This window comes from Myotis lucifugus, unplaced genomic scaffold, assembly GCF_000147115.1.
Source record: "Myotis lucifugus unplaced genomic scaffold, Myoluc2.0 scaffold_17, whole genome shotgun sequence".
Lineage (NCBI taxonomy): Eukaryota > Metazoa > Chordata > Mammalia > Chiroptera > Vespertilionidae > Myotis > Myotis lucifugus.
The window spans coordinates 5,715,950-5,728,841 of NW_005871065.1; the positions used below are offsets into that span (position 1 = coordinate 5,715,950).

Here is a 12,892-nt window from a genome sequence, read left to right on the forward strand (position 1 = left end):
ATGGCTGTTTTCAGGCTGGCCACACCCCCTTTAAAGTGGGGGTCCCCACTGGGGTGCCTGGCCAGTCTGGGTGAGGGGCTGAGGGCCGTTTTCAGGCTAGCCTGCGACTGAAGCTCCCAGCCTCTCCTTTTTTTCTTTTTTTTTTATTCTGGGATTTATTTACCTTCTATAATTGAAACTTTGTTGCCGTCACTGGAGCTGAGAGCCGGCTCCTGCTTGCTCCAGCTCTGAGGCCACAGCCTGCTGAAAGCAGGTATCTGGGGTTTGTTTAGTTTCTATAATTGAAACTTTGTTGCTTTCAGAGCTCAGAGCCGGGCCGCGGCAGGAGGGGAACCTTGGCTTCCTCCGTCACTGGAGCAAGCAAGCCTCCTGCTCGCTTCAGCTGTGTGGCTGCCGGCCGCCATCTTTGTTGGCGGTTAATTTGCATATCGCCCTGATTAGCCAATGGGAAGCATAGTGAAGGTATGGTCAATTACCCTTTTTGTCTTTTATTAGATAGGATTGGTGTGTAGACATGTGTAAATATATATTTAAGTCCAATGGAATGAAATTGCTTATTATAGGCCATGCTGGTACTAAAAAATTGCAATTTTATATAGTTCAACTTACACATAAATAAGAGAGGTGAAAGAATACATTTTGGGGGCACAATATTTTATATTCTTGTCTATTTTACTTGGATCCCCATGCCCTCTTTTTCTATCTCCACCTTATCCTGTCCCAGTCAGTCTTACCTGACCCTTCTCATTGATCCTCCTTCTATCCTTGTATCAATAAGCAACTCATTTTAACAACATAGTATGTATCTCTATCCTCGCAGAATCACAAACAGATGTAAATATTCCTGTGCATCCATACACAGGCTAGTGACAAAACTCTGTTCAAATCTCAAACTTCCACATTATTTGTTTTCTGTTGATATTTATAGCCAAATATTCTCTTTCCTACATATGAATATTGCTTTTCTTCCTTGCACTTATCGTTAATGGATTTCAACCCAATTTTAAGCAGTTTCCTCCATTTTTGACATTCACTCACTTGAATTCCATTTCTCTCACATGTGCTAGAAACTACTCACAAATGATTCACGCTGTAACATGTGGCAATGTGTCACATGGATGGAAGCATAATTCTTTTCTGGATTCCTACTTTTGCCTCTCCAGAATAAAGTGTTATTTTTACAAAGTTAAGTATATGAGAAGGAATTAGTTTGTTTTTTATTCTGCTAACACAAGACCTAAAACTTCTCTGGCAAGGAAAAATGGCCTCTCAGAGCCATTTCTCTCATATCCATGTGTCAGAGCAAAGTTAATAATCTTTTAGCCAATGGGTCCTATGAAAAGACCATAGAATTAATTTTTAAAAAAATATATTTTTATTGATTTCAGAGAGGAAGGAAGAGGGAGAGAGAGATAGAAAAATCAATAATGAGAAAGAATCATTGATGGGCTACCTCCTGCACATCCCCTACTGGAGATCCAGCTTACAACCCTGGGCGTGTGCCCCGACTGGGAATTGAACCGTGACTTCCTGGTTCATAGATAGACGCTCACCCACTGAGCCACGCCGGTCGGGCACCATAGAATTAATACTATAGTGTTTGAAATCTCACAGAAGTGGCACAGCTCCACCACAGATGTGATAGGAGGCCTGCCTTCTCCCTTTCAGCCAAAGACAGCTTCTCCCCCTCACCAGCTGTTGCAAATGCCATTAAGGCCCATTCTCCTTCTGGGGACAATATTTATTGTATTAGGTCATTGAGGTTTGTGCTCATCAAGATGGGCAAACTGTCAGGATGTTGGGTCACTGGGCTACTCTGGACCACACTGCTCTGAGTTTTCTCACTAGAAGTGAGTGTTGACAGAGGAAAGAGAATAAAAGGACTCCATGGTCGGGTTCACGCCCCCTTTCCCACTCAGCATTGCCCATCCTGCATGCATCCCTACAGGCCCCGGATGCTCTTTGGCCCACATACAAAGGCCTGTTCCCCTGGGGCTATCATATCTTTTCTTATTTGGAAAGGAAAGTTCCTTGTAGTAAAATCAAATGTTCATTCCTAGGAGTCTGTGGTTGAAGGTGTCTGGGATCAGCTCAGAAAACTCCTTTCCTAAGAGTTGGGATTGGTTTGCCTGGCAGGGTTTCCTTGGGTGAGTCAGGTCATTCTGGTTCTTGTATGGCTGAGGGCTGTTGTTTACTTAGAACCTGAGTCTGCCCTCCTCCAGCCTGTCAAAAGGGTTTCAAAGCTGCCGCACCAGGAACGGTTTCAGTCTACAGACTTTAGTGACTAATGACCCATGTCCTCTGCTCAGTACTGAAATCCCAAAATGGTCCGAGGAGAAGGGAAGTCAATCCTGACAGCTGCTTAGAGGTCATCTTAGAATTAAATGGCAGGAGAAATGCCGAGAGAGAGAGAGAGAGAGAGAGAGAGAGAGAGAGAGAGAGAGAGAATCCTCCCCCAAAAAAGGAAAAAAAAGAAAAAAAATGAGATTATTGTACAGAGGGTAGCTGTTTGCAGATCACTCAGGTGTGCTCTGAAGACCAAATCTCTACATCAGCAATTAGAAGGAAGCCCTGAGCCCTCCGCCTCTTAGAAAGCACAGTGGAATCAGATAGCACGGGAAACACACACACACACACACACACATACACACACACACACACACACACACACACCCCATGGGATCCTCCCTGCACATCTCTCTAGGAAGGAACTTGTGGGTGAGAGAATGAGGCCAGGTGGTACTCCAGGAGGCTGTAAGTTTAGCAGACCTACAAGAACACTGATGTAGGAGGCTTGTTCTATTAAGTCCCGGAAGCCCTTTTGTTTTTATCTTTGGAAAGTGTGTGAATACTTGTAATGCTGCTTTGCTTCCCAAACTGGACAGTGAGTTGAACAGCAGCAGCAGAGCAACAATAACAAGAATAACCACAGTCGCAGCAAAAGCTCTCATCCTGGCCACCATGGAGTTCCCGGAAAGAACTTATCTTGTGACTGACAAAGCCACCAAGATGTATGCCTTCACACTAGACAGGTAACAGCCATCTGTTTCTGCTTCACGGCTTTCTGTCTTCAATCCTCAATACATCCCTAGATCCCACAGCTTCAGACTGGGAACTTTTGCTGTGCAACTTGGGACATTTTGTAAAATTTTATAAACTGTTGGCAGACTTGTATAATTCATATCCTGAAACATGCAATACTCTCCATGATTTGAGTCTTAAGTATCCTAAGAGCATGAAGGACACCCTTTATGCATGTATTTCCACCTGTAGATATCCTTCCAGAAAATAGACATATACAATCTAATGTGGTTGCCTTTCTTTTCCTCAATTACTTCTACTTTTAAAATAGATAGTATATTTTATTACATTATATTTAGGAAGAAGGGAGGCTTTTCAACGATGTGACAAAATTTGTGGTTACATTGATCTTAAAGTTATTTGTCCACCTCTTGCATCATCTTCTACCAATTCACCCCTCTACCCTTATTCCATCCACACCTAGTGCTTTTCTCTTTGCACAAGAAAATTATTTGCTATTTTCTTTATCATATAATACCATTATTGAATATACACACCTATAATAAAAGAGCTAAGTTTTAATGTTCTACATAGTTCTAGTTCCTTTGAATATCCCCCACAGTGCCATGTACAATATATTAATTCATTTTCCTTTATTTAAAAATTATGGATTGAACACACCTGGATATATAATGGAGAAGAAAAGATTCCTAGTCCCAGATCTGTGTCCTCTAGAAACTTGGAGTCTAATATGGAATACATATAAGAAAAAATCAATTACAAAATAGCATGTAAGTGTCATTCTGAGGGTGTTCAATGAGAATATCTCAAGGAAACCTAGGTCTTAGCTGGACTATGGAAGTCAGAGAAAGCTTTTCAGAAGCGATAGGTTGAGCACTGAAAAATAAAGGGAATTAGAGTAAGGTTAGAGAAACCTTACATAGAAAGTAGGGTTAAAGAAAGCTGATCAGATGGAGATTTTGCCGGGTAAAGACAGAGACATGTAAGAATGAGTTTTGCGTATTTGGGGAATTCAATCCAAGTGGGGAGCAAAGAGAAACTCAGTGCATAGAGATGAATGAATGAAAATCTGAAATACATTCATGCTAGGAGCAGAAGTGAAGAAAATACTTATCCATTAATAATATGCGTAGTGCTGTTTGTTTCATGGGACCGAATTAATATTCCAAAGAGCAGCAACATCATGTTTGATAGAATCAACTGTCTGAGCAGCTGCAAAGAAAAGCTTTCTCTCTCAGGATATTTATAACTTTGCTTTGCAAACATATGACAAAGAACCGAGACCATCTATTATCTCACCTTATAAAACTTATTTTTCTTAGAAAGTAATATTACATGTGATTTTTTGAGTTCATAAGCAATAAAGACTCATGTTAGGTCAGGCAGAAATTTTGTACAACAAATTGTTAACACCTTGGACACTATTAATAGAGCATCTCTACATTATTGAAATAACAGTATTTTCCTTCTCATTAAAATAGACCATTAGCACTCTGTGAGGCACATAAAGCCAATCATTTATGGTTATAGGGTCTCATTTGCCTCAGACATGTGTTTAGCTTGCAGGATAGGGTGATGATAAAAATGGTCAAACCTGTTTTTCTTTTCTTTTCAAATAAAAACAATTAGACCCGGAAGAAATTCTCCTGTTCCCTCATGTTCCCAGTCAGGAACCTGTTTCTCCCTCTTTTTCTCTGTGATGCTGTAGTGAATTTCTTTGCTCTGGTCTATTGTTCCTGCTCTTCAGAGCCTCAACTATATTATAACACGTGGAAATCTACAGTGATTAATTCAGTGGCAGCAAATTTACACTTACTTTTTGGATGCATCATAGCATTTGCTTTTTAGAACCATCTTTTAAAATATTCTTCTTGAGATTCACATTATCCTTCAGCTTAAGAGCCTGCACTGCATCTAGACACTTAGACCACTTTGCTCTAATGAGATCTTGGGGAATGCATTTTAACTTGGGGTTTTAACTTTTAGAATCATAGATTCTTTGGGGAGCCCAATGAAGACTGTGGACTTTTTCATGCACCCATAAAACACACACATACACATATATGAACACTCTGCATCCCATGTCCATGGACCCTATTAAGCCATGGATGTCTGGCTGAGTGCTTCAAGTTCAATCTCAGCCCAAAGGAAAGCCATATTGGTCAATTTGAGGTCTACAGCAAAGTGGTATTTAAAAGTCAAAATTGGCCAGCGTTATTGCGTTTTTCTCTTGTGGCACTGCCCACAGGCTGTGCTCTGGTGGGATTTCTGCCTTCTAAACTGTCCAGGGATAAATTATCTTTCTCTGGCCACAAGATTCATGGAAAATATAAAATAAACCAGTGCTCATATAAACAGTGCTAGAACAATTGGTGGCCCTGTCTTGCTCATGCTGCCTTCTCAGGGTCCTTTGAGTTGATGACCATTGGGGACCCACACTATTACAGTATATGGTTATTTATTATCAGGGCATATATCACATTACAAAGGCAACAATGTAAAGATATAAATACTTTATGTGCCTCTTGCCAAGTGGTTCCTATTGCAATATGAAGAGTTTGTGGAACTGCTCAAAATCCTGAGTGCTATTAACATCATTGGTACAAACCTTCCGAAGTCAACTTGGCAATATACATCAAAGTCCTTAAAAATATGGATACTCTTTGACCAAGCAATTTCCCTTCTGAGATTACACTTTAAGGAGATAATAATATATTGAGCAAAGATTAAATATAAGAATATGAATCAAAGTGATGCTTATCTGAGCAAATAATTGGAAAACATGAATTGTCCAATAATAGGAATTAAGGTTATTATGTTGTGACAGATCTATATTAAATATAACAATCTCTACAGGTTAAAAGTAATGATGTAGAATATTTAATAAATTGAGGAAATGTTAACAATAAATACAGCTAAGATTCAGGTCCCAAAGCTGTATCTTTGGTAGGATCCTGTGGTGACACTGTCATTTCATCCACAATCCATTCTGGCCCATCCCCAGTGAGTTGCATCCATGTGATTTAGGTAGTATTTACCCCATTCTCAGCTGGAGGAGTCAGCATGGCTGGGTTTAGCCAATATTCTGATTGGAACAAGGTCTGAGTCAATCAGCCCATCCAAATTCCCCTGGGTCTAGGGGTTGGTTTTCATTTGGCCAACTCAGCGTGCAACTTAGAACTCTTGTTTAGCAGTTGGAAATGAGGACACTTTCACTCCTTGCATAAGAAATAGCAAGTGTGTAGCCCTGACTGCCTTGGGCAACCATCCCACTATCACGAGGAAAACCAGCCTGAAGCACAGTTAGAATTAAGCAATGGATCCAGAGCCCTGATAAATCAGTCCGAAGCCCACTACCTCCAGACATTTTCAGTTTCGGAACCAATAATCCCCACTTATTGATTAACCTGCCATGAGCTTTGTTTTCTGCACTTGCAATAAAAAAATCCTAATTAATATGGTCTTTAATTATGTACAAAAAGTGTGTTTGTATATTACAAAGCTAAACAACAACATGTCCATAGTAATTGTCTCTTGCAGGTAAGGTTACCAGTGATTTCCCCCTCTGTTTGTGCTTTTCTGTAATTCGCAATTTTCTATAATAAATATATTCTTTTATTCAGAAAAAATAAGTATAACGATAATTAGAGTCAGAATCAAAATCATCATCTAAGCCAAAGCCTGCAGATCTTTAATTCCAGCTGGTGATAAGACAAATGAAATAGCTCTTCAACTGGAGGCTAATTTATTTCTGTTTTTATATCTTTCAAAGTAATGAATACAAAGCTCTTAATTTTAATAACCTTATTAATGCTTCTAATAAGTTTATTTAACAATTCAATGATTAGTTCAAGATCTGTGAACATCAACATAGCATCAGTAAAGATTGGTTTTAGATTTACTAAAGTTCAGGTAGGGAAGAAAAATGGGGTGACCTGGAAGACGCAGGAAGTCTTGGAATCCCAGCTCTGCAATTTTCCAGCTATTTGTCCTCAGGCAATTACTTAACCTTTCTGAACCCTAATTATTTCGGCTAAGAAACTATGGGGTTGGACTAAATGTTATCTATAATCTTTCCATCTATGACCTTCTATAATTTTATAAACGGCTCTAAATAATGATTTCTGCATGAGCAGAACTAGCAGAACTGATATGTACTGCTTGCTATAGGAAGTATGAGTAAGTCTCAACTTCCATTATAACTTTCATGGATTGGTAGAGATTGTGCGCAATGCTGTGTGAAGAAGGTTTCTAGGGTCCCCATGGACTTAGCAGGAAAACTGCTATGATCTATTAACAATGTTGTCGTGGAGAAGAAAGTGACAGTGCTGGCATGCAATGGTGGGAATTCGAATCATCAGTTGGCTCACAGACACATATCTAACAATGTTCCCACTCCTTTTTTGATTTGTGGGACAGTATCCAATATCTTTTCAAAATGAAGTTATTGGGAAAGAAATGTATCTGCATCCTTCCTCCTGCTCCTTTGATATCTTTTAATCACTGGTAGTAGAGACTGAAGAAGAGTTTGACTGAATAGGAGCAAAACTTTTAGTAGTTGAGACTTCAGATAGATATTTAGACATTTCTTGCTTGTTCCTTACACGTGATATTTCCTGTAGAGGGAGCTGTGAATTACAGCTTCCTAGATAGCTAGCAAATGTCCTCACAGTGGTTCAGAGAAAGGGTAGGGCTGTCAGTGGTGTTGGCAACCATGTTCATTTCTTGCTTCTGTCGAACTCATGCGCAGTGTGGATCGCCAGCAGAAACCCGTGACTAAAGATCACTGTTCTGGAGAGAAGCCAGAGGTGCTGGAGCCCGGGGCCATCTATCACTGTCACAGTAATGCCAAGGCCACAGAGAACAGGGCAAACGAGCAAGTCTACGCCAAGTGGAAACTCTGGGCTGCTTCGGGAATATGCTTCGTCTTCATGATTGCGGAGGTTGTGGGTGAGTATTTCTCAACGAGGCTTCTCTGATTAACCAAGCAAAGAAAATCCTCCATCCTTACAGGAGGGTGACCTAGGTTCTTCTTTTAAAGTGAGAGCTAACCTTTCTGTAAGTATGAAGTAACAATGGGCTCATTGTAGATACATTGGAAATAAAAGGAAACGTAATAACATTCACCACCATCCCACATTAGGGTGATGACTGCCAATAAAATTATGAAGTATTTCCATACAATATATTTTCTATTCATAGCTCAGTTTTTCAACACAACCGAGAGCACACTAAATGCTTCTGACCATGCCATCAAATGCTCTGAAAATATTTTCACGCCTGAACAATGCACATTCCACTGTGATTTAAAGGACCATCTCTCTATTGTTAGAAATGTAGGGATTTTTTTCCCTGTTTATGGACAATGCTGCAATAAAAAATCTTGAATAAAACTCTGCCTGCCTTTCTGGTTAATCTCTTCAAAGAGAGTCCTAAAAGTGGAAATAGTTGGTTGAAGGACATGAATATTTTCATTACTTCTTGATGCATATTGCCAAACTGCTATCCAGAAAGCTTAATACAATTCCTATGTCTGCCAGGTCTGCATGAAAATGATTGCTCTCCAATCTTTATCTGAACTTATTTTAATCTTTGAGAAATCTTTGTTAATATATAAATGAATATGCTTTATTTTAACATCCATTAGTGCTAGAACATTTTTTTTGCATGCTTATTAGTGATCTGTATTTCCCTGTAAATGCATTCCTGGTGGCCTCTTAATGTCTGTTTTTTAGAGAACTTATGATTCGCTATATTGATCTCTGGGAGCTCTTTATATATTAGGATATTAAACTTTTGTTATGTTTGTTAGTACTTTTACTGCTTTTTGTTTGCTTTTTAATTTTTTGTTTAATTTTTGGTTTGACATAAAGAAGTTTAAAATTTTATAGAGATAATTGTATCGAACATTTTATTTTTAGCTGATTTTTTTTTTTACTACTCTTTCATCAATTTAGTGCCTAGTAAGCCTTTCCAGGGACTGAGAAGATAAATACCATTTTGTTGTTCAGTTTTAAATCAATGTGAAAGTAGATATGTTTTAAGAATTAAAAAAAAACTTTTTCTAGCCCTAACTGGTTTGGCTCAGTGGATTGAGCATCAGTCTGTGGACTGAAAGGTCACAGGTTTAATTCCGGTCAAGGGCATGTACCTTGGTTGTGGGCACATCCCCAGTAGGAGGAGTGCAGGAGGCAGCTGATTGATGTTTCTCTCTCATTGATGTTTCTAACTCTCTATCCCTCTCCCTTCCTCTCTGTAAAAAATCAATAAAATATATTAAAAAAATCTTTTTTTAAACAGCTAACAATGTTTTCAGTATAATTTATGAAATAATTATTTTCTCCATTGATTTTTGATGTTTCTTTTATCATTTATCAATTTTTTATAAACAATAAGGTTTGGTTCTAAGGTATTTCATGATTCCTGTTGCTGGTTCTTGTCAGTAGTAACACATTTATTTAATGCAAATTTATATGTTATAATAGCTCTTATTCTTTCCTTATTAATCCTTGTTTAACAGAAAAAAAGATAAACATAATTTTTTTAGTTTATTATTTTAATTAAGCATGAGAATCATTTTGCTCAGGTTTCTCCAAAATCTAATTATGATTTTAAGAATGGGTATAAGGAGAAAAGTGAGTTTTGTGAACGAAAGGCCATCTCACTTCAGAATGCTGATTAGACATCAGCTGGGGAGAAGATGCCATCGATTCTCAGCATCACACGGATCCAGGAAGAAGCAGAGGCAGAAAGTACTGGAGGAAACAAGCCAGTTTCTACTTCTTCCTGAGCTGCGTTCGCAATGGGGCGGTGCCAGGCCTTTATTGGAAGGCTGTGAATTTCCAGACATCACCTTTTCAAATCGCATTTTGAATGGGTTCTGTTTTTTAGATTTTCCATTTTGTCAGTCTCTTTCATGAGCAATGCAATATTGTCCACAACCTTATGAATTTCAGTAATGAAAAAGAATACTCCTTTGGCAAAGATGTCGGTGGGTATCCACAGGGCGTTTTCCAGATTGGAACTGTTAAAAGTAAATTATTTGCTATTCCACAAGCTATTAAGTCAGTTCCTTCAAAAGACTTACCCTGGCTCTAGGAACTGTGTGCTATCAATTATTTTTGTAAACCGACTGGAAGCAGGTTATTAACAACCCTGGATTTGTCTTGAGCTGGATAAGTCTAAGTTCTTTTCCAGTTTTGAAAAGCAATAAAAGTCTGAGTACATGGGCCATAAGACTCCATAGCTTGAAGAAAACAATTAATTCTGATTGCTAGCCATTATAGTGGAAAAAAATAGCTTAGCAGATGCTAATGGAGTAATCGTCCATTTTCAGATGGTTATTAATTTATGCTACCTTTTGGGTAATAGAGAAAAAATTAATAACCATCTGAGAATGGATGATTATTCCATTCCAAAAAACCTCACTTTTCTCCTTATACCCATTCTTATGCTCTATCACTTTGCTTTTAAAAAATGACTTGCATTTTTAGGGGGTAAAATGGGAAGCTATCTTCTCATTCCTGGATAATTGGTCTATGAGTTCTAATGTAATGTTAGAGTCGGAGGAAAGTGGTGTCAGTAAAGAAATTAAGTGGATACTGACAACCATTTGGAATTCGAGCTGTATTTATTTTGAGCAGATATTCCTCAAACATTGCTCTCATCATGTTGATTCTGTCTTGAAAGTTCTTCCCTGGCTCTCCTTTGCCTCGTTCAGCCCTTCACAACCTTTCCCCATCATGGCAGATGTAGGAACTTTAACTGAGCACTGAAGTAAACTGGCAAGAATACCTGTGGCAACAATAGCCTGGTTTAGGGGCTCCCTCTGTGCTAAGCCCCAAGTGAGAGAGATCAATATATTGGGAAGCTCTGGCATCCTGGACAAAATGAAAACCTCTTACTTTGGCTTTCAAGCCATTCCACCATCTGGCTGCCAAACAGACTATCAGTCTCTTTCCTTTACTACTTCCCTACACGGCTCTTCTGTTTCAGCCATTTATTCATTGAATGCAAAAATAATCATTGTATCTTAATATCTCTGTAGAGTTGGCTCATGACTTTCCATTTGAATGAAAAAACACTTTCCTTCATCCCCCACACTCATCAAAACACTGGCCATGATTCAAGAGCCCAGCCCACAGCTCACTTCCTCCCTAAAGTCATTTTGACCATGTCAGAGAAAGCAATTATTATTCTCAGATTACTCCTGCAGGAGATGGGATTTGAGCCAATCCTTGAGGGAGGGGGGTAGACATGGAGAGGTGGCTAAGAGGGAGGTGAGGGGACCTTTCAGATGGAGGGGCCTGAATGACCAGCACCTGATTATTATTGTGGTCCTGCAGGAGTAAGCATCAGCCTTGCCTGGAGAGACTGAGCGGGTGGGTCTACAACAGGACAGGGAGTATGTGTTCTCAGGAAGCAATTCAAGTGAGTCTGCTAGGCAGCCACATTTGGGTGCCACTGTTGGTAGTGAACTGGTACTGCGTGTTCAGCAAGCTTTCTCACACTCATTGCCTGGTTGCAGTTCTGGTATCCTGGCCCAGGTGCCTCATGCTCAAGGCTGGGTGTGAGATGGCAAGCTGGATTAATCAGAGTCTCCGGGCCTTTACATAGGGAGGCTCGGGGGGAAAGCTCTGTTTACTCTGCAGATACTATGCTGAAATGCTCTGAACCTGGAGCTTCCAGAGGCCCCCTTTTCTTGCTGAGGGGGAGGAAGTCTGTCTTCTCTAGGACAATAAATAGCAATAGTTGGACACAGAGGGGAGCCCCAACATTTTTGAACCTGAGTGTGGGCTGCACCCAATCCCATCCCACCCAGATCTGTCCTCAGTTACTGAGTCAATAAATTGTCACTTGATTGTTGTTACTGTTTAAGCTGGTTTGAGTTAGGTAGCTATGACATACCAATGAAAAGACCTACCTAAGGGTAAAACATGGTTGTGGAGAATAAAACTGGAACAGTAGTTGGGGGTTCAAGAAGGACCATATGGAATTGGGAATCTGGACTCATTCTGCAAGCCTGGAGGAGTAATTAACGTTTTAAAAGAGAAGATTTGGAAACAGCCTAAGTGCCCATCAACAGATGAATGGATTGAAAACTGTGGTACATTTACACAATGGAATACTATGCTGCTGTAAAAAAGAAGGAATTCTTACTATTTGCAACAGCATGGATGGAACTGGAGAGCATTATGCTAAGTGAAATAAGCCAGTCAATGAGGGAAATATACCACATGATCTCACTCATTTATGGATAATAAAGACCATTATAAACTGATGAGCAAAAATAGAAACAGAGGCAGAGCAGCATCGAACAGACTGTCAAATGACAGCGGGAAGGCTGGGGAGGGTTGGGGGGGGTGGGGGGTAAGAGATCAACCGAAGGCCGTGTATGCATGCGTATATGCACAACCAATTGACACAAGACACTGGCGGGGGTGCCTGGGTACGCTCGGTATAGCAAAAGAGGCGGAGGAAGGCGACCATGTTGCAGCACGTGGCAAGACTTCAATCCTTTCATCTATAATAATAATATATTAGACAATACATTGATCTTTGCTTTAAAAGGAACAACTGACCTCCAATTAGTTCCCCTAACAGAGAGTTCCTGTTACCATAACCCATGGGGCACGAGGCCAAAACTAGGCATCAGAGACACAGTGATAGAGGCCTCCTTTCTGGTTTACCAGTTTCCCACAGATGCCCTCTTATCTGTTTCAATATCCATCTAGGGTACCACATCCGCATTGCAAAACACCTGCATCACTTCAGCTGGGTTTCGAAGCCTGCCTTCCTTGATCCCAAGAAAGACCGGTCAATGCATTTTGAACGGGGCCCGCCAATTTCA

General features: G+C 39.9%; 1 protein-coding gene across 1 annotated transcript in view; it reads left to right on the forward strand.

Moving 5' to 3' along the window:
• Positions 1-2,961: 2,961 nt before the first annotated feature.
• SLC30A8 (solute carrier family 30 member 8) overlaps positions 2,962-12,892 on the forward strand; it is a 26,107-nt gene continuing 16,176 nt past the window's right edge. The window contains exons 1-2 of the mRNA XM_014452728.2: positions 2,962-3,032; positions 7,793-7,992. Of these exons, the coding sequence (XP_014308214.2) occupies positions 2,962-3,032; positions 7,793-7,992 (271 nt within the window). The remainder of the gene's footprint in view (positions 3,033-7,792; positions 7,993-12,892) is intronic.